At 39.5% G+C, this 12,952-nt stretch overlaps 1 protein-coding gene across 1 annotated transcript; it reads left to right on the top strand.

Moving 5' to 3' along the window:
* Positions 1-734: 734 nt before the first annotated feature.
* LOC145477943 (uncharacterized) lies at positions 735-11,631 on the top strand. The gene is made up of 13 exons (XM_081455821.1): positions 735-1,888; positions 3,779-3,896; positions 4,406-4,537; positions 4,846-5,056; positions 5,425-5,566; positions 5,984-6,151; positions 6,740-6,917; positions 7,479-7,525; positions 7,731-7,890; positions 8,598-8,678; positions 9,187-9,281; positions 9,713-9,779; positions 10,156-11,631. The coding sequence occupies exons 3-13, from the start codon at positions 4,433-4,435 to the stop codon at positions 10,282-10,284; spliced, it is 1,383 nt and encodes a 460-aa protein (XP_081311947.1). The 5' UTR covers positions 735-1,888; positions 3,779-3,896; positions 4,406-4,432; the 3' UTR covers positions 10,285-11,631.
* Positions 11,632-12,952: the final 1,321 nt, after the last annotated feature.

Consider the following 12,952-nt stretch of genomic DNA (forward strand, 5'->3'; position numbering starts at 1 on the left):
GTCGAAACTTTTTCCAGTAACCTAGTATTAGCTACAACCGAGACCAAAAAAAATTCTTCTTTTTCTTATTTTGCTCGTAACAAAGTTTACTACTGTGTTCGTTCGGGATGAAGTGGCACCTAAAATTTGTCAAAAAAAAAAAAAATCAAATTATCTGTCCCTTCCCGCAGCACTTGTAAATGCGTTGAGTGTATAAAAAGATCACCCCTAGCCTCGATCGGCGTTTAAAGTTTCCCAAATAGCCTACATTAACTGACTACAAGACCTAGATTCTCTCTCACTATAAACCAGGGCCAGCTTTTAATCCCGCGGGCTGTTTGTTGAACTGCCGTTGCTATCAATCAAAACTGAGAAATATCATAATAATCATCTGTCTGCCGAATTATAATATCTTATTAAACTCCATCGTAAATTATCAGGCTGAGGATGTACACGTTTCACTCTCACATTGGGACTGTTAACCGGCTAAGAGTTAGTTCAGCTCGTGTTATGATACATGTGAATCAGTCAAAACTCAGTTAAAAGGAAACATCCGGTACACAGGTCCCAGCGAAGCAAAATGAAAGCTCCTATAGAAATTGCCAGTTGAAACGGTAGCTAAAAAAGTTCTACTATTCGACAGCTGCGGTCAGTGCTATTTTGCATTTTGTTTCCCTCGTTGGTTCAGTTGGCGTCAATCAACGTTTAATTTATGCTCTTTTTAATAATGTAATCTTCAGGGATCAAGAGTTATAAATTAAGATCAAAAAAGTATTTGATATGTGACCACCGATAGTTTATCATTTGTAGTCAGCCCAGGTTAGTCCTCCTGTAATTTTAGGGCCTGCCTGCCCACAAAGTGAGTTTTATGACTTCAAGTTGTCCATCTCAGTTTATCAAGAGTACTTAAGTTCCGAACAAAACCTATCGATGGTCATGTTTGGGTTTGTCTACTGGCCTTGGTCTGAATCTCCCACAAAGGTCCTGTTTAGGCTTCTTGTTCTCTAAACTTTGATTTCTATTGATTGTTTCAAAAACTTTGTAGTTCTGAAAGTCGCGTGAATTGGTGTTTGGGTTGATATTCTAAAAGTGTGTTTAATCCGCCATGGTCAGTTCGTCCCATGTGGCCCACACAAAGCTACCGACTTAAATACCTATGGTATTTAAGTGCGTGTCCATTCGCTAATCAGGTAGTAGAAGTAGCCTAAGAACTAAGCGGAGAACTCTAACACAAGCAAAAATTTCATAAAGCCACCAAAATACGTACCGTCAGACTGGTAAAATAATGACAACAAAAAGAATATCAGTTTGTCCGACCATAAATCAAAAGAAAAAGAAAAAAAATAAATCATGAGACAATATTTACACTTTGTAGCACTTGTGCATGCAGACCCTTACATGTAAATGTGGTATTTTGAAACTGGTAGAACTGTCAAATGTTCTGCTCTTTCATACAACTGTGCAGAGCGGTTTTATCTAGACTGCGATGAAGGCGCTAAAAGTCAAAGGAGGGGCCAGGCTAGGTTTTATCAACCCAAACAATATTAAGCAAGATCAAATAAAGACAAATATATATCCATGGCAATCATCAAGACGTGTAAATAAATTTCACAGTCCAGTAAACGCAATATCCTGCCGCCCACGGAACTCGCGGTTCTCTCGCCCACTATGACGTCATTGTTATTTGCCTGGGTTGTTTGCGTGTTCGTTCAGCGGCGCTTGGGAATTTCATGAATAATTTACCTCGAGGGTTTAGGTAGTTTGTTGATATGCTTGGCAGAGAACGTAACTCTTAAACAAAGACGGTCTTCATCGTGCGGGAATAATCAGCCAGGTTGGAGAAATCACGGGCCAAAGTAACCCCTTCCTCTCGCAACGAGGGGAAGTGGCTGAAACGCGGACTTTCAAGGTGAGTAAAAACGCTGTTGGCGTGACAACACAACAGCTAGTAAGGTTAAAAGATAAATTGAACGTAACGTTTCATTCCATCACACTGTACACGCAGAATAAGCGCCAAACGTGTAGGCTTCTTATAAAACCGAAATCACACTTTTTGACATGCATGTGGCCTTAGACAAACGGCAAATAACATTAGGTCAAAACTTGCTTGTAAACCAATATCGTTTTACATTATTTAAACGTATTGATACAATGCGTTATTACAGCAACAACTATCCCCACAGTTAACACAGCCACCTGGGAAGATTAATCAAAACAAAATTCGACCGCAGGTTCAGCGTGTTTCAAGCAAGGGCTTGGGCTGAAAGCATTACGATAACTGGGAGATTAAGAGCCGGTTGAGGAAATCGACGAACCATTTCATTACGAAGCCATGTTGCCCTCGGAGAGTTCACAATAACGTAATAAGCTTAATTAATCCAAGTATGTTATCAAGTTCGCATGCTCAGTTTTCAATCTTTCTTTTTTTTTTTTTCCTTCCACTGATCCATATGTCATGTAGTTTGAGTAGCAAGCGCGATCTTAAAGCGATTTAAGGAATCCCTACAATCACCAATAATATTTGGATTTTGGTTTCCGAGAGGTGGATTGTATGCAAAGCCATTCCAAGACAGTCACGTATAGCCTTGACCTCACACATCATGGCTACTCAATTCTCGAAACAACAACACGTGGCGTTTCTGCTACGTGGATCGGCATCATGTATAAAATGTTCAATAGTGAAAGCGGCTATCTGCATATTCCATGTGACTTTCGCCGAAGTCAATTAGAATTTGAATGGCTGGTCGTAATAGACCTTAATACCGTCAACCATGTCATGGCGTGTTATTGTATTTCATCGTCTCCGTAACAGTATCTAGGGGCGACGGGTCAGGAAAAACATGGTAGTTTGCTCAGAGAGCCATAGCTTTCGACTGGTGGAGGTCGAGCGTAGCCACGTTTTCTGTTATTAATCTCTCAGCGGGGTAATTAGAGGGTTTGATTTCCACCTTTAATTTGCTAATGACAAATGACGTTTTGAACATTTACGGTGACACTGATACACAAACCAGAAACAAAACTCAGGGTCTTGTTTGAAGTAAGACTGCTCTTTGATCAGTTTGATCACGAAGATCAACATAATCGGTACACAATGGAATTTTTGAAGCTGCTCAGCTATTCGACGCAGTTACACTAATGGCGTTAAGTTTGATTGAAGGTAACGTCTCAAACACGGTCATTTTCATACGCTTTCATCTTCATGATTATTCGTCTTTTCCTGTTAGAGAATGTACATTACAAGAGGCTGGCACCATGCAATATCAAGTCTCTGCTATCTTTGATATTTACCGAGCATACAATACCTTTATTTGTTGACTCATGCCGCAACTGACAAGTTGCGTATATGAAGCAACAAGGTATGTTCTTTCTTCGTTCCCGAGGATAATGACATGGATATTCTAGTCCATAATGATGAACGAGATCATCAAATGTGTGGCCTGTAAAACCAAGTCATCTTTTTTCTCAGCATTAGCATGATCACATAATAAACACACAAAAAAATTAATCAATGATCAGTGGTGACCACACTGGCGACGATGACGACGACGACTTTATCGATGATGATGACAGTGAAGGTGGTTGTAATGATGGCAGTTACCGTGATATCGACTACGGCGCGGCGGTAATGATGCTAATGATTACGATACCATGACGATATGATGATGGTAGCATTAATTATTGTGTGTGATCGCAATGATGTTGTGTATCGCCTCTGAATTCATGAAACCGTCAAATGTTGTTGCATTCGAGGAGCGCTCTTGCACGTCACTTGATGGTATATTGTTTGTTTCAAATGCAGCCAGCGTGTGTTGTACGCCTACCGGAAGGAAGACCGCGATGGAGATGGAGAACCAGACCCACAACCTATCCCAGGATCCTTCAGTGGTAGAGTACCCCAAATTGTCGAGCTGGTCACGGTGAGTTGAAATGTAGTCGGAGTTCTTCTCATGTCAAAATGCATGATCGTGTTGGAATTTACAAAACGTTATATAATTGCCTAGACTTTCTAAAAGTCATTTCCAATGATATTTCCATTGTTAGTTTCGCCCTTGGAAAGGTCGACCTCTCGCGACTTACGTCGCCCGCGCTCGCCCTCGCGATTTCGTCGCTCGAAGATTAAGCTCGTCGCTCGAGATAAGTAAGTCAAGGTTTAAGAAACGGTCGACTTGTGGCAAGTCTAATGATTGCCTTGGTACACAGAAATCGAATAGGTTATGCACAAAAACCGTTTACGGTGGTGCACATGAGGACTTTTTTAAAGTTGAAATTGCGGGTCACGGAACACCGCATTTAATATCGCAAAACAAAACAAAACAGCAAATACTGCAAAGTCGTAGTTAGTCATTGTGGCTGCCCGTTTCGTTGTGACCAGGGCTAAAAAAGAGAGTCGTATATCACTAACGCCTGATTTTGTTTATGTTGACAGAAAGGACATCATTTCTTCCAGAAGCGTATGGAAAGCCTTGGAAGTAGCGTGTTCAAATGTAGCTTTTTTGGTGCACCTTTTGTGGCCATAACAGATTACGAGGGAATACAGTGCATCTTCAACCCAAGATTGGTAAGATGCTTTCATTCGCAGTGACTGAGAAATGCAACTGTACCTACCTAAGTTACCCTCCCTCCGCCGGACCATTTGAACTTAGAACTGAGTCCCAAAGTATTCCCTGGCAGCCAAATTACTGATAGTAAAACCTCTCCCAAACTACCACTTAGTGACACTGCGCTAACGTGTGAAATACGTTTCAACGCTCGTAGAGAAATTTCGTATCACCAAGCGGCCACGTAATGTCCTCTATTTCTTTAATACTTTTAGTTTTTGTAGTTTTTAGTATCATTAATAGAATTGTGCAACTTCTTCCTTCATAGGTAGAAAAGGAAAAAGGATTTGGCAATTTTCGGTTCAATCACAACCTCCTGGGGGACCATGTACCTTCCATGTTTGAAAATGGCGAAAGACATAGACAGCAAAAGTCGTTCTTGATCGCAGTTTGTCAGAACATGCTAAGAATGGGTCGACTTATACCCAACATCATGGACATTGTCCCAGAACATCTCATCAAATGGAACTTCAAGGAAGGTAAGCTTGCTGAAATATGGAAAATACCCTTAATCCCTTAAATCTTTATCCGTTTTACGGATTTAAAGGATTATTTAAACTCTTGCACAGTAACATCTGCAGCAATGGTTCCTTACCTCACCAATCGTAAGTAGATTGAAAAGCGTTAATAATTGGCGATATGGTTCTAAGGGTTACTTTCCCCAGTCTTTGGAATGGCCAGGATTTTTCATGTTGATCTTGCGCTGATGTTCACTTTTCATACATCTATTGGAAGTTTTCTTCATCTGCCACTTCTCGACAATCAAAGGGTGGGCATTTCATGCTAGAGAATGAGTCTTTTTCTCAAGTTTGTTTCGTGCTGTTCAGTCAATATTTTGTTGTCACAGGTCAGGGTAGCCCTAGCCAAGAGGAATGGGAAGAGAGAATCCTTCATCTTGCCATGGACGTGTTAAGTGAAACCATGCTGGGGATAAGGCTGAGTGGACACAGTTTTTTACAGTGGCGATTTGAAGTTCTCAAGGAAGAAAAGTAAGTTGACTGAGAGGAAATTTTCAGGACTACATACAGTAGTTGTGGTTCAGTCTTAACGCATAGCCAGGCTACATATAACCTTGCAAGAAGATTAATTAAAGACGCAGCGGAAGAATTTGTCTATGACTAAGTCGCTAGTAGATAAATGGCTAAGTATTGGGTAATCATTCCCAATAACCTAAATATGACCGGTTTTTGCTATTTCAAAACTGTATTCAAAACTATGTCAATACAAAGGCAATCCAAATCTCGCTGAAATGTTGCTTTAAAGGAGAACTCAAGGCCGATTTTAAGAAAATAAATCACAAGAATGACCTTGGATCTTGATGTAGTTTGATACTTTTTGATACTTAGTTAAGTTGGCTGTCGTGAATGCTCCTTTAAAAGTAGAATTTAATGTAACCATGTTCACAGGACGTGTTTCGGAAGACCTACTGGGAAATACAAGAAAGCGCTACACGCATTTAACCATTTGAAAGATGCCATCGCAAATGCTCCAGATGTCGACCCGATCTTTAAGGAGGCCGCCAACCAAGGTCTAACTGAAGAAGAGGCAGTACTAGAAATTCTTTGGATGTTAAAGTAAGATTCAATTTTTGTACACAATAGTTCGACATACAAGTATTCCATTTTACTGATCTTCGGTTATTATTGTTTAGCCGTTAAATTTAGATTTTTGTCGGCGGGTCTGCTTATTTTTTGTCAATTTGATATATAGACCCAATTCAATGTCTCAGTGACTACCTCGCATGTTCCACTGCACCTATTTGTAATCCTCAATATGTTTATCTATCGCTTTGAACACACCGTTTAGAGCTAGTCGATGTAATAGAGTGGCCTAAATTTTGTCAGCAAGTAAAAGTTGAAGAGGATAACGAGGAAAAAAAGAAACATCTTTACGCCCAGGCCAAGGAAGGAAAAGTAACGAAAACAGAAACCACTTATAGCGGAAACTATTTACAGGTTCCTTTAGTTTTGCCAAACTTCGTAGGACATTGCTTTACTTTTCCCCTCCTCTAGCTTGCGTTTTCGTGTTTTTCCCGGTCCTTCAACTTGAAACTGAAAAGCCCGCAAAATCCTTTAGGGGCTATTTAGTCATTTGAAGGACATAATGTTTTCTGAAGGACTTATTGTGTTCTGTCCATCAACGCGTCTTTGATCTCTTTGCAGCTTCAATGCCGCCCCTGGTACTGGAGCCGCCATGCGGTCAGCAGCTGCTCGCCTGTCCATCATGTCGTGCGAGGAGCGTACAGAAATAAAGAAGGAGATCAGAGAATGCCTGGGACCGATTGGACTGAATCTTAAGACACTCCACAAAATGAAAAAACTGGATAACTTAGTTTGTGAGGTACGTTTGTGTAGTACTGAAACATTCTTTGTTTCAAAAGCTATTGCTGGATTTCTGAACAATTTCAGAATACTTTTTTCTTGTCTCTCACAGTTAGATAAGGAAAAAGGTCGGACATTTCTTAAATCGCTCTTTACGAAAAGTTAAAAGCCTTTGTAACTAATTCTGGTGAATTCGTCGTTTTTTCGTTATAAAAGCCTTTTTACAGTGGCGTAATGAACAAGAGACCATTGCTCGAGAAAGGCGCAGAAATACGCATGCAAGCACTTTACGTACTAATAGCTACGAAAGATTTCAGAGTTGCTAATTATTAATAACTGTAGAATCGAAGAACCCCGCGTGGCTAAATTAAAATCATTCAAAAGGGATTTGACATTTGTTTTTGATGGTAAAACAAGAGAGGGAAGTTCATCCTCTGCACAAGTAGATTCATCAGAAGGCGAAGCATTTCTTACTTAGAGCTTGGGATTCAGAAGGAGGATCTTCTTTGTAGTTGCGGGGTGTCCTTCGAGCAAAGTATTCTGTAGTACATGTAGCTAAGTTGTGATTTTTCTGTCCTAGGTTCTGAGGATGTATCCTCCAGTCGCGTTATATTTTGGAGCAGCCAGGTAAGCCGACGAAAGCTGCATCGATAGTATAGATTAAAGCACTGAGACACAAATCAAAAGCACCACATCACAACATCGCGCAAATGTTAGCAAACCTCCAGGAACAAGCAATCCTGGAGTCTTGCCATTTGGGTTAATATTCTTGTAACCCAGATAGGTACGGATGCATTACATTGCTGATGTTTTTCTTTGCTTGTGACGACAGGAAGGGTTTCTACATGAAAGCCAACTCTGGAATTTACAAAATTGAAAAGGGACAAAAAATGGTTGGCAGCTGTCATCTAGCGCAGAGAGATCGTAAAGTGTTTGGTGTCCCTGGCTGCAAGGACGTGGATGAATTTGATCCTTCCAGATTTAACGCCAAGGTTAGTGACTCAGTCGTCACTTCACACGCTTCGCTTTTAAAAATTAATAATCTCAGTCAAGATTTCGAGTTGCTATTGGTAATACTGCCTTTGACACTAGTGGTAAAGTAAGCCATGCAAGTCCTCTATTAAGTCTGATTTAGAATTTATTTATTCTATGTTTTTAACTAAGTCAAACTGAGTAGTCAAGTCTGTTTTCAAGTCCGCGTAACCATGCCAGTACTTAACTCCACTTTACCTCGTAGCATTAAGGTACCATAAGTGTTTTGCTATTCACCCTTGATGGGCTAGTCCATCAAGGGCAGAGAGGTTCTAAGTGGGGAGTGGTGTAATCTCAGTTATCAATTACCTTGTCGGCAATTTTTAGGGTCTAAGTTAAAATTGCAGTCAATTTCACAGCCATCGGCAAATTGTGCGGATCTTTGCATCTTTGTGCAGATATCAGTTTAAAAAACACGTTATTTCGCAGCTTAGATGCAGTTAAAGTTTGACCAATTCTCAACTGTCACTTGAACCTTATTTATTCACAACGTCAAGCTACCAACAGGAGTCTATCAGGTTCCCCTAACAGTTGACCAATAGCCATTAGTGACAGGCACTATGTGAGTGAAGTATCTTGTCCAACAGCACAGCGCAAAGCCCGAAGCCAGGGCTCTGCTAGATCAGTGCAGGTTAAAAGGGCTGAAGGCATGCATTTTCTTTTCTAGGGCCTTAAAGCCAAGCTGATCTGTACTCACGGTCCATTATCAGACCCACCTTCTCCAGAGAACCACAAATGCACTGGAACGGTGAGTGACGAAGTGACGCGCATGGTCAGATATATATCCGAGCAGGGGAATAAGTACCAGTTGATGTCGAACAGAATAGGCCATTTCAGAGATACCTTGTTCCTCTGTTTCAAAACAAGTCTTCGCGTAAAACCTTTGAAAATGAAAATAAGTTTGATTTGCTTGAAAATGAACCTATAGGCGGAACTCATTTTCATAAGAATGGTTTCGCACGAAGACTCGTTTTGACACAGAGGTAAAAGGCCACTCGGAAATGGCCTATTCCTGTCAACTCTCCTTGACGGAGTTTTCGAAATTGCCATGATTGCGCCATGGTGCATTCTGGGCTGTTTACGCTATACTTTGATTGTTCATAAAAATAAGAAAGCACACGAGTGTTTTAGTGCAGCTAGCATTCGTTCACCTGTACCTTACCAAGCCAATACAATCCTCGGCCCACTTGGGTTTTTTTTCTACTGTAAGCAGGCACATTGCTAATTTACAATCACTTTCTGGTATTTCTTTTCAGAACGTCGGATATGTGACAATCAAGTGTTTTGTTCTTTACTTGATCATGTTCTGCGACTGGAGTTTGGAAGAGAAACCCTATTGGACTGATAAATCGTAAGAGCTATCTTGGTGTATAAGTTCTACCTAAAAGTACGACTGGCTTTTGTAAAGAGCCTGTGTAACGGCCAATACCTTCATTTGCAGATATTTGTTCAGTAGAACCAAAATAGGTGCTATTCCTAGAATCTCCCAATTTGTCATAACTTCGCTAGCGTGTAGGCATGTACTGTCTCCTTGGAATAGTAGCACGTCTGCACGCAGCCTACTGGCGACTCGCACTTAAGTATTTTTGTTTCTTTAGGCTCGTGCGGTGTATATGGTGTTTGTTACACCCTCTATATGCATTATATGAAATAGCATGCATTCTTGGTAATATTTATTATGACGGCGGGTTTCATCTTCCATATTAAAAGTCAAATAATCCATTGGAGGCCAGGTTTCTCTTCATTCAATCATTCGTTCATTTATTCATTTTTTTTTTTCAGACTTGTGCGTTATGGAAATCCGGATGAACCCATTCGGCTGAAATACTTCAAGTACACTCGAGATAAGGTATCATTTAAATAAAGCACACGCACTTCTTGTGTGGATTTGTGATATTTTTGATATTTTCCTCGTTGTAACAATCCTTTGCCAAAGCCCGGATGAACTCTCTGATAGTTTCCTTAGAAGAGCTTTAAGCTCTGATCTCCCGCTGTCACACCTGCAGGTATAAACCAAATGACTGTTTTTTTGTCCGGGGTGGTTTGTATATATGGTGTGAGTTACACCCTCTATATGCATTGGTTTGTATGTATTTGTCACTGAGGTCGGAGTCCAGTACGAATTTAGAGAGCTTCATCGGTTTCATTAGTTCATAGGCATTTATTTGCTTAATGGTCTCTCCTGTCATTGTTCAACACGAGTGCTTTCGCATTCCGTTTCTCAGGAAGAGCTGTTACTACCTGATCAACCTGATAGCTCCAGTAGCGAAGACGAGACGAACGATGTTCCTGATCCGGCCGATAAAGAGTGTCCTGTGGAAGAACCAGATGAACAGGGTGCCTGCCCGGTTTGACAAATCACTGGCCCTCATCAAGTTTTCATAACTGATTCTGCTGTAGTCAGAGCGTGGAAAGTTGTAGATCGATGGAAAATCCATGATTTGAATCGACTCCTACTCTCTCAGTACTCGTATTGGATACAAGCCATGTGTTCAAGCAAAGAATATGTTATTTGACACCATCGTACTCCTTGTATTATCAAGGGTATCTACTGAAAGCACGGTCGATAAGCGTGAAAAACATCGAAAAAGATTCGTGAAAGCATTACCTAAATTTAGTATTTTTTTCAAATTAAGTTAAAATACTTACGGGGGCACTAAAGGATAATTTGGAATTCTCTCTTTTTCAAAGGATAGTGTGTGCATTGTTTTCTTTTTTGTGTTTACAGTTGTTCGCCCAAGAAGAGCATATTTTTCACCATCTCCTTTGTAAACATGTTTAATTACGTATTCGGAGTGCAACCTGCAGTAGAATCATTGGCGGGTTAGTTCATTGTGAATGACTGTTCCCAGTTGGAGTTTAATAGTCTGTGTACGACATGTAGCCTAGACTTGAGTTTTGTTTCAACACAATACGATGAAATGTACGTGCACGTGTTATTTTCCTGATATTATTAATTATTTTGATACTTCCTTAATAAGAAGATAATTTCGACTGTTGCCGATTAACGCATTTCTGTCCTTCATGAATGATAAGCTTGGTTATTTTTGCTACCCTGTTGATTCTGATTGTTCTTGTCGGCCCTTAACCAAGAACAGAACAGCAGAGAGGACAAACTCTTACTTTTGTAGAGAACGCTTAACAAAAAGTTTTAAAAACAGCAAAAAACAAAAATGTATTTTTTTGAAATTTATAATCGTTTTACTATTTCTATTGGAAGGTATTTTTCTCCTTGTTTACTCTTACGTAAGTATATTTTATGTACTCCGTTTAAAGAACCTAATGCCACAAAAAGTATTTAGTTCATGGTTCAAACCTGGACCCAACTTGCATTTACCTGCCTGTGTATATGTCAATCGTTTGTCGCCTCTCGTTTTATTTTTTAATTATTATTTTTAAAACGCCTTTGTATAGGTTAAATAGCAATCATTCTTGTTTGGGTCGGTTTATTTAAGAGTAAGTATATGGTTACTATAATTTATCTTCTGTAACGTTTTATTCGTTCTTTCGGTAAAGACAAGAGAGGAAAACTTCTGTGAATAGGAGCTTGAGCTGCCTTTTACCCGTATTACAAACTAATATGATCTTAATATAACTTTGAAGATTGAACTACGTTTAATACATGTAAACGACTTATTTTCTGATGGTTTTGTATATTGCACTGTCTAGAAGCTTATTAATAAACAACGCATTTTTACGGATGTTTTATATTGCACAATCTAAATTTAGGTTCCTATATTGTAATCATCCTCTTCACCATTTACACTCTTTTTTTATAAGAATACACTTAAAGAATATCGAGGCTAAAATTTGCGAAATTTTAAGACTATTTTAAGAATAAACCGGAGGCTCAGATTTTGAAAGAATATCATTTTTTGTGTTGAGAATTTGTTAATGCAACACAGATACAGTAATCTGATGTTGTGTCGGCATAGCCCACTTTGTTTTCCTATAATATAAGGATAAACCAGCAAAAAATAAGGATATTCAGCCTGGGCAGTAAAGACAAAATTCTTATAAAAAAAAGGAGTGTAGCCCCCGCCACCTTCACCATGCATAAACTAGCACGGATGCCTCTACCACTTTTAGATTTATGTGTTGCAATTTTTTCCTATTTCCTTTCTAAAATGTTAAAGAAACAAAAGAAGGTAGACTTCAAGCAGTCTCTCTTTTGCTCGAAGATCCGCTGGGGGGAAAAAGAAGACAGTTGCATGTACACTATATCGCGATTTCAAATGCTCCCCAGCTCTACGCAAGCACGCAAGTATAAGGGGAGAAAAAGTGTAAAAACAAAAAAACAAGTGCACATCTGATCGATAGTTGCGACTATGTGTTGGTCCCTTCAAATCTCGAAACCAAATTTTGTAGGAATTTAGGGAAAAAACGGCAACAACAAGATTTAGGTAGCTGATGTTGTGAACAGGAAGCAAATATCTTGTTAAGCTTATCACCAGTGAAAGAATTCAGACACAGTTATACCGCATTGTACTTAATCGGTAGTGTCATTTACTTCCCTTGCCCTAATATTCCAATTGTAATATCATTATTATTTTTTTTTTTATTAATTTTTTTTTTTCTGAGACCCACTTCACTTGGCGGTGCTAAACCTCCCTCCAAAGGAAAGGAAAATAAGTCACAAATTGAGTTTATTCAAATCCACATAAACCGATACAAGCGAGCCGCTATACATGCCAGGACTGGAAAGTTCTACAGGCAATAATGTGCACCCATGTCGACCTCCATAACAAGCTTTTCAAAGTTATACACCAATTGGCTTACTTATGATCAGATCAGTCACAAAATCTTTTCTTCAGACAGGAGCCCAATACCAATGGACGCCTGCTTCAGACAACCGTTGGTTATTCCAAAACAACAAAATGAAAGAATTTAGTTTCTTAACTTACTACAAAACCTAAATGACGACCATTTTGAAGAAGGCGCGCATAAAAAGAAATTTATTCAGTTAACTGATTGGCCAGTGCTGTCGATCTTGTTAAGAAAACACAATGAAAATTGCTCAAC

This window comes from Orbicella franksi, chromosome 1 (assembly GCF_964199315.1).
Source record: "Orbicella franksi chromosome 1, jaOrbFran1.1, whole genome shotgun sequence".
Classification (NCBI taxonomy): Eukaryota; Metazoa; Cnidaria; class Anthozoa; order Scleractinia; family Merulinidae; genus Orbicella; species Orbicella franksi.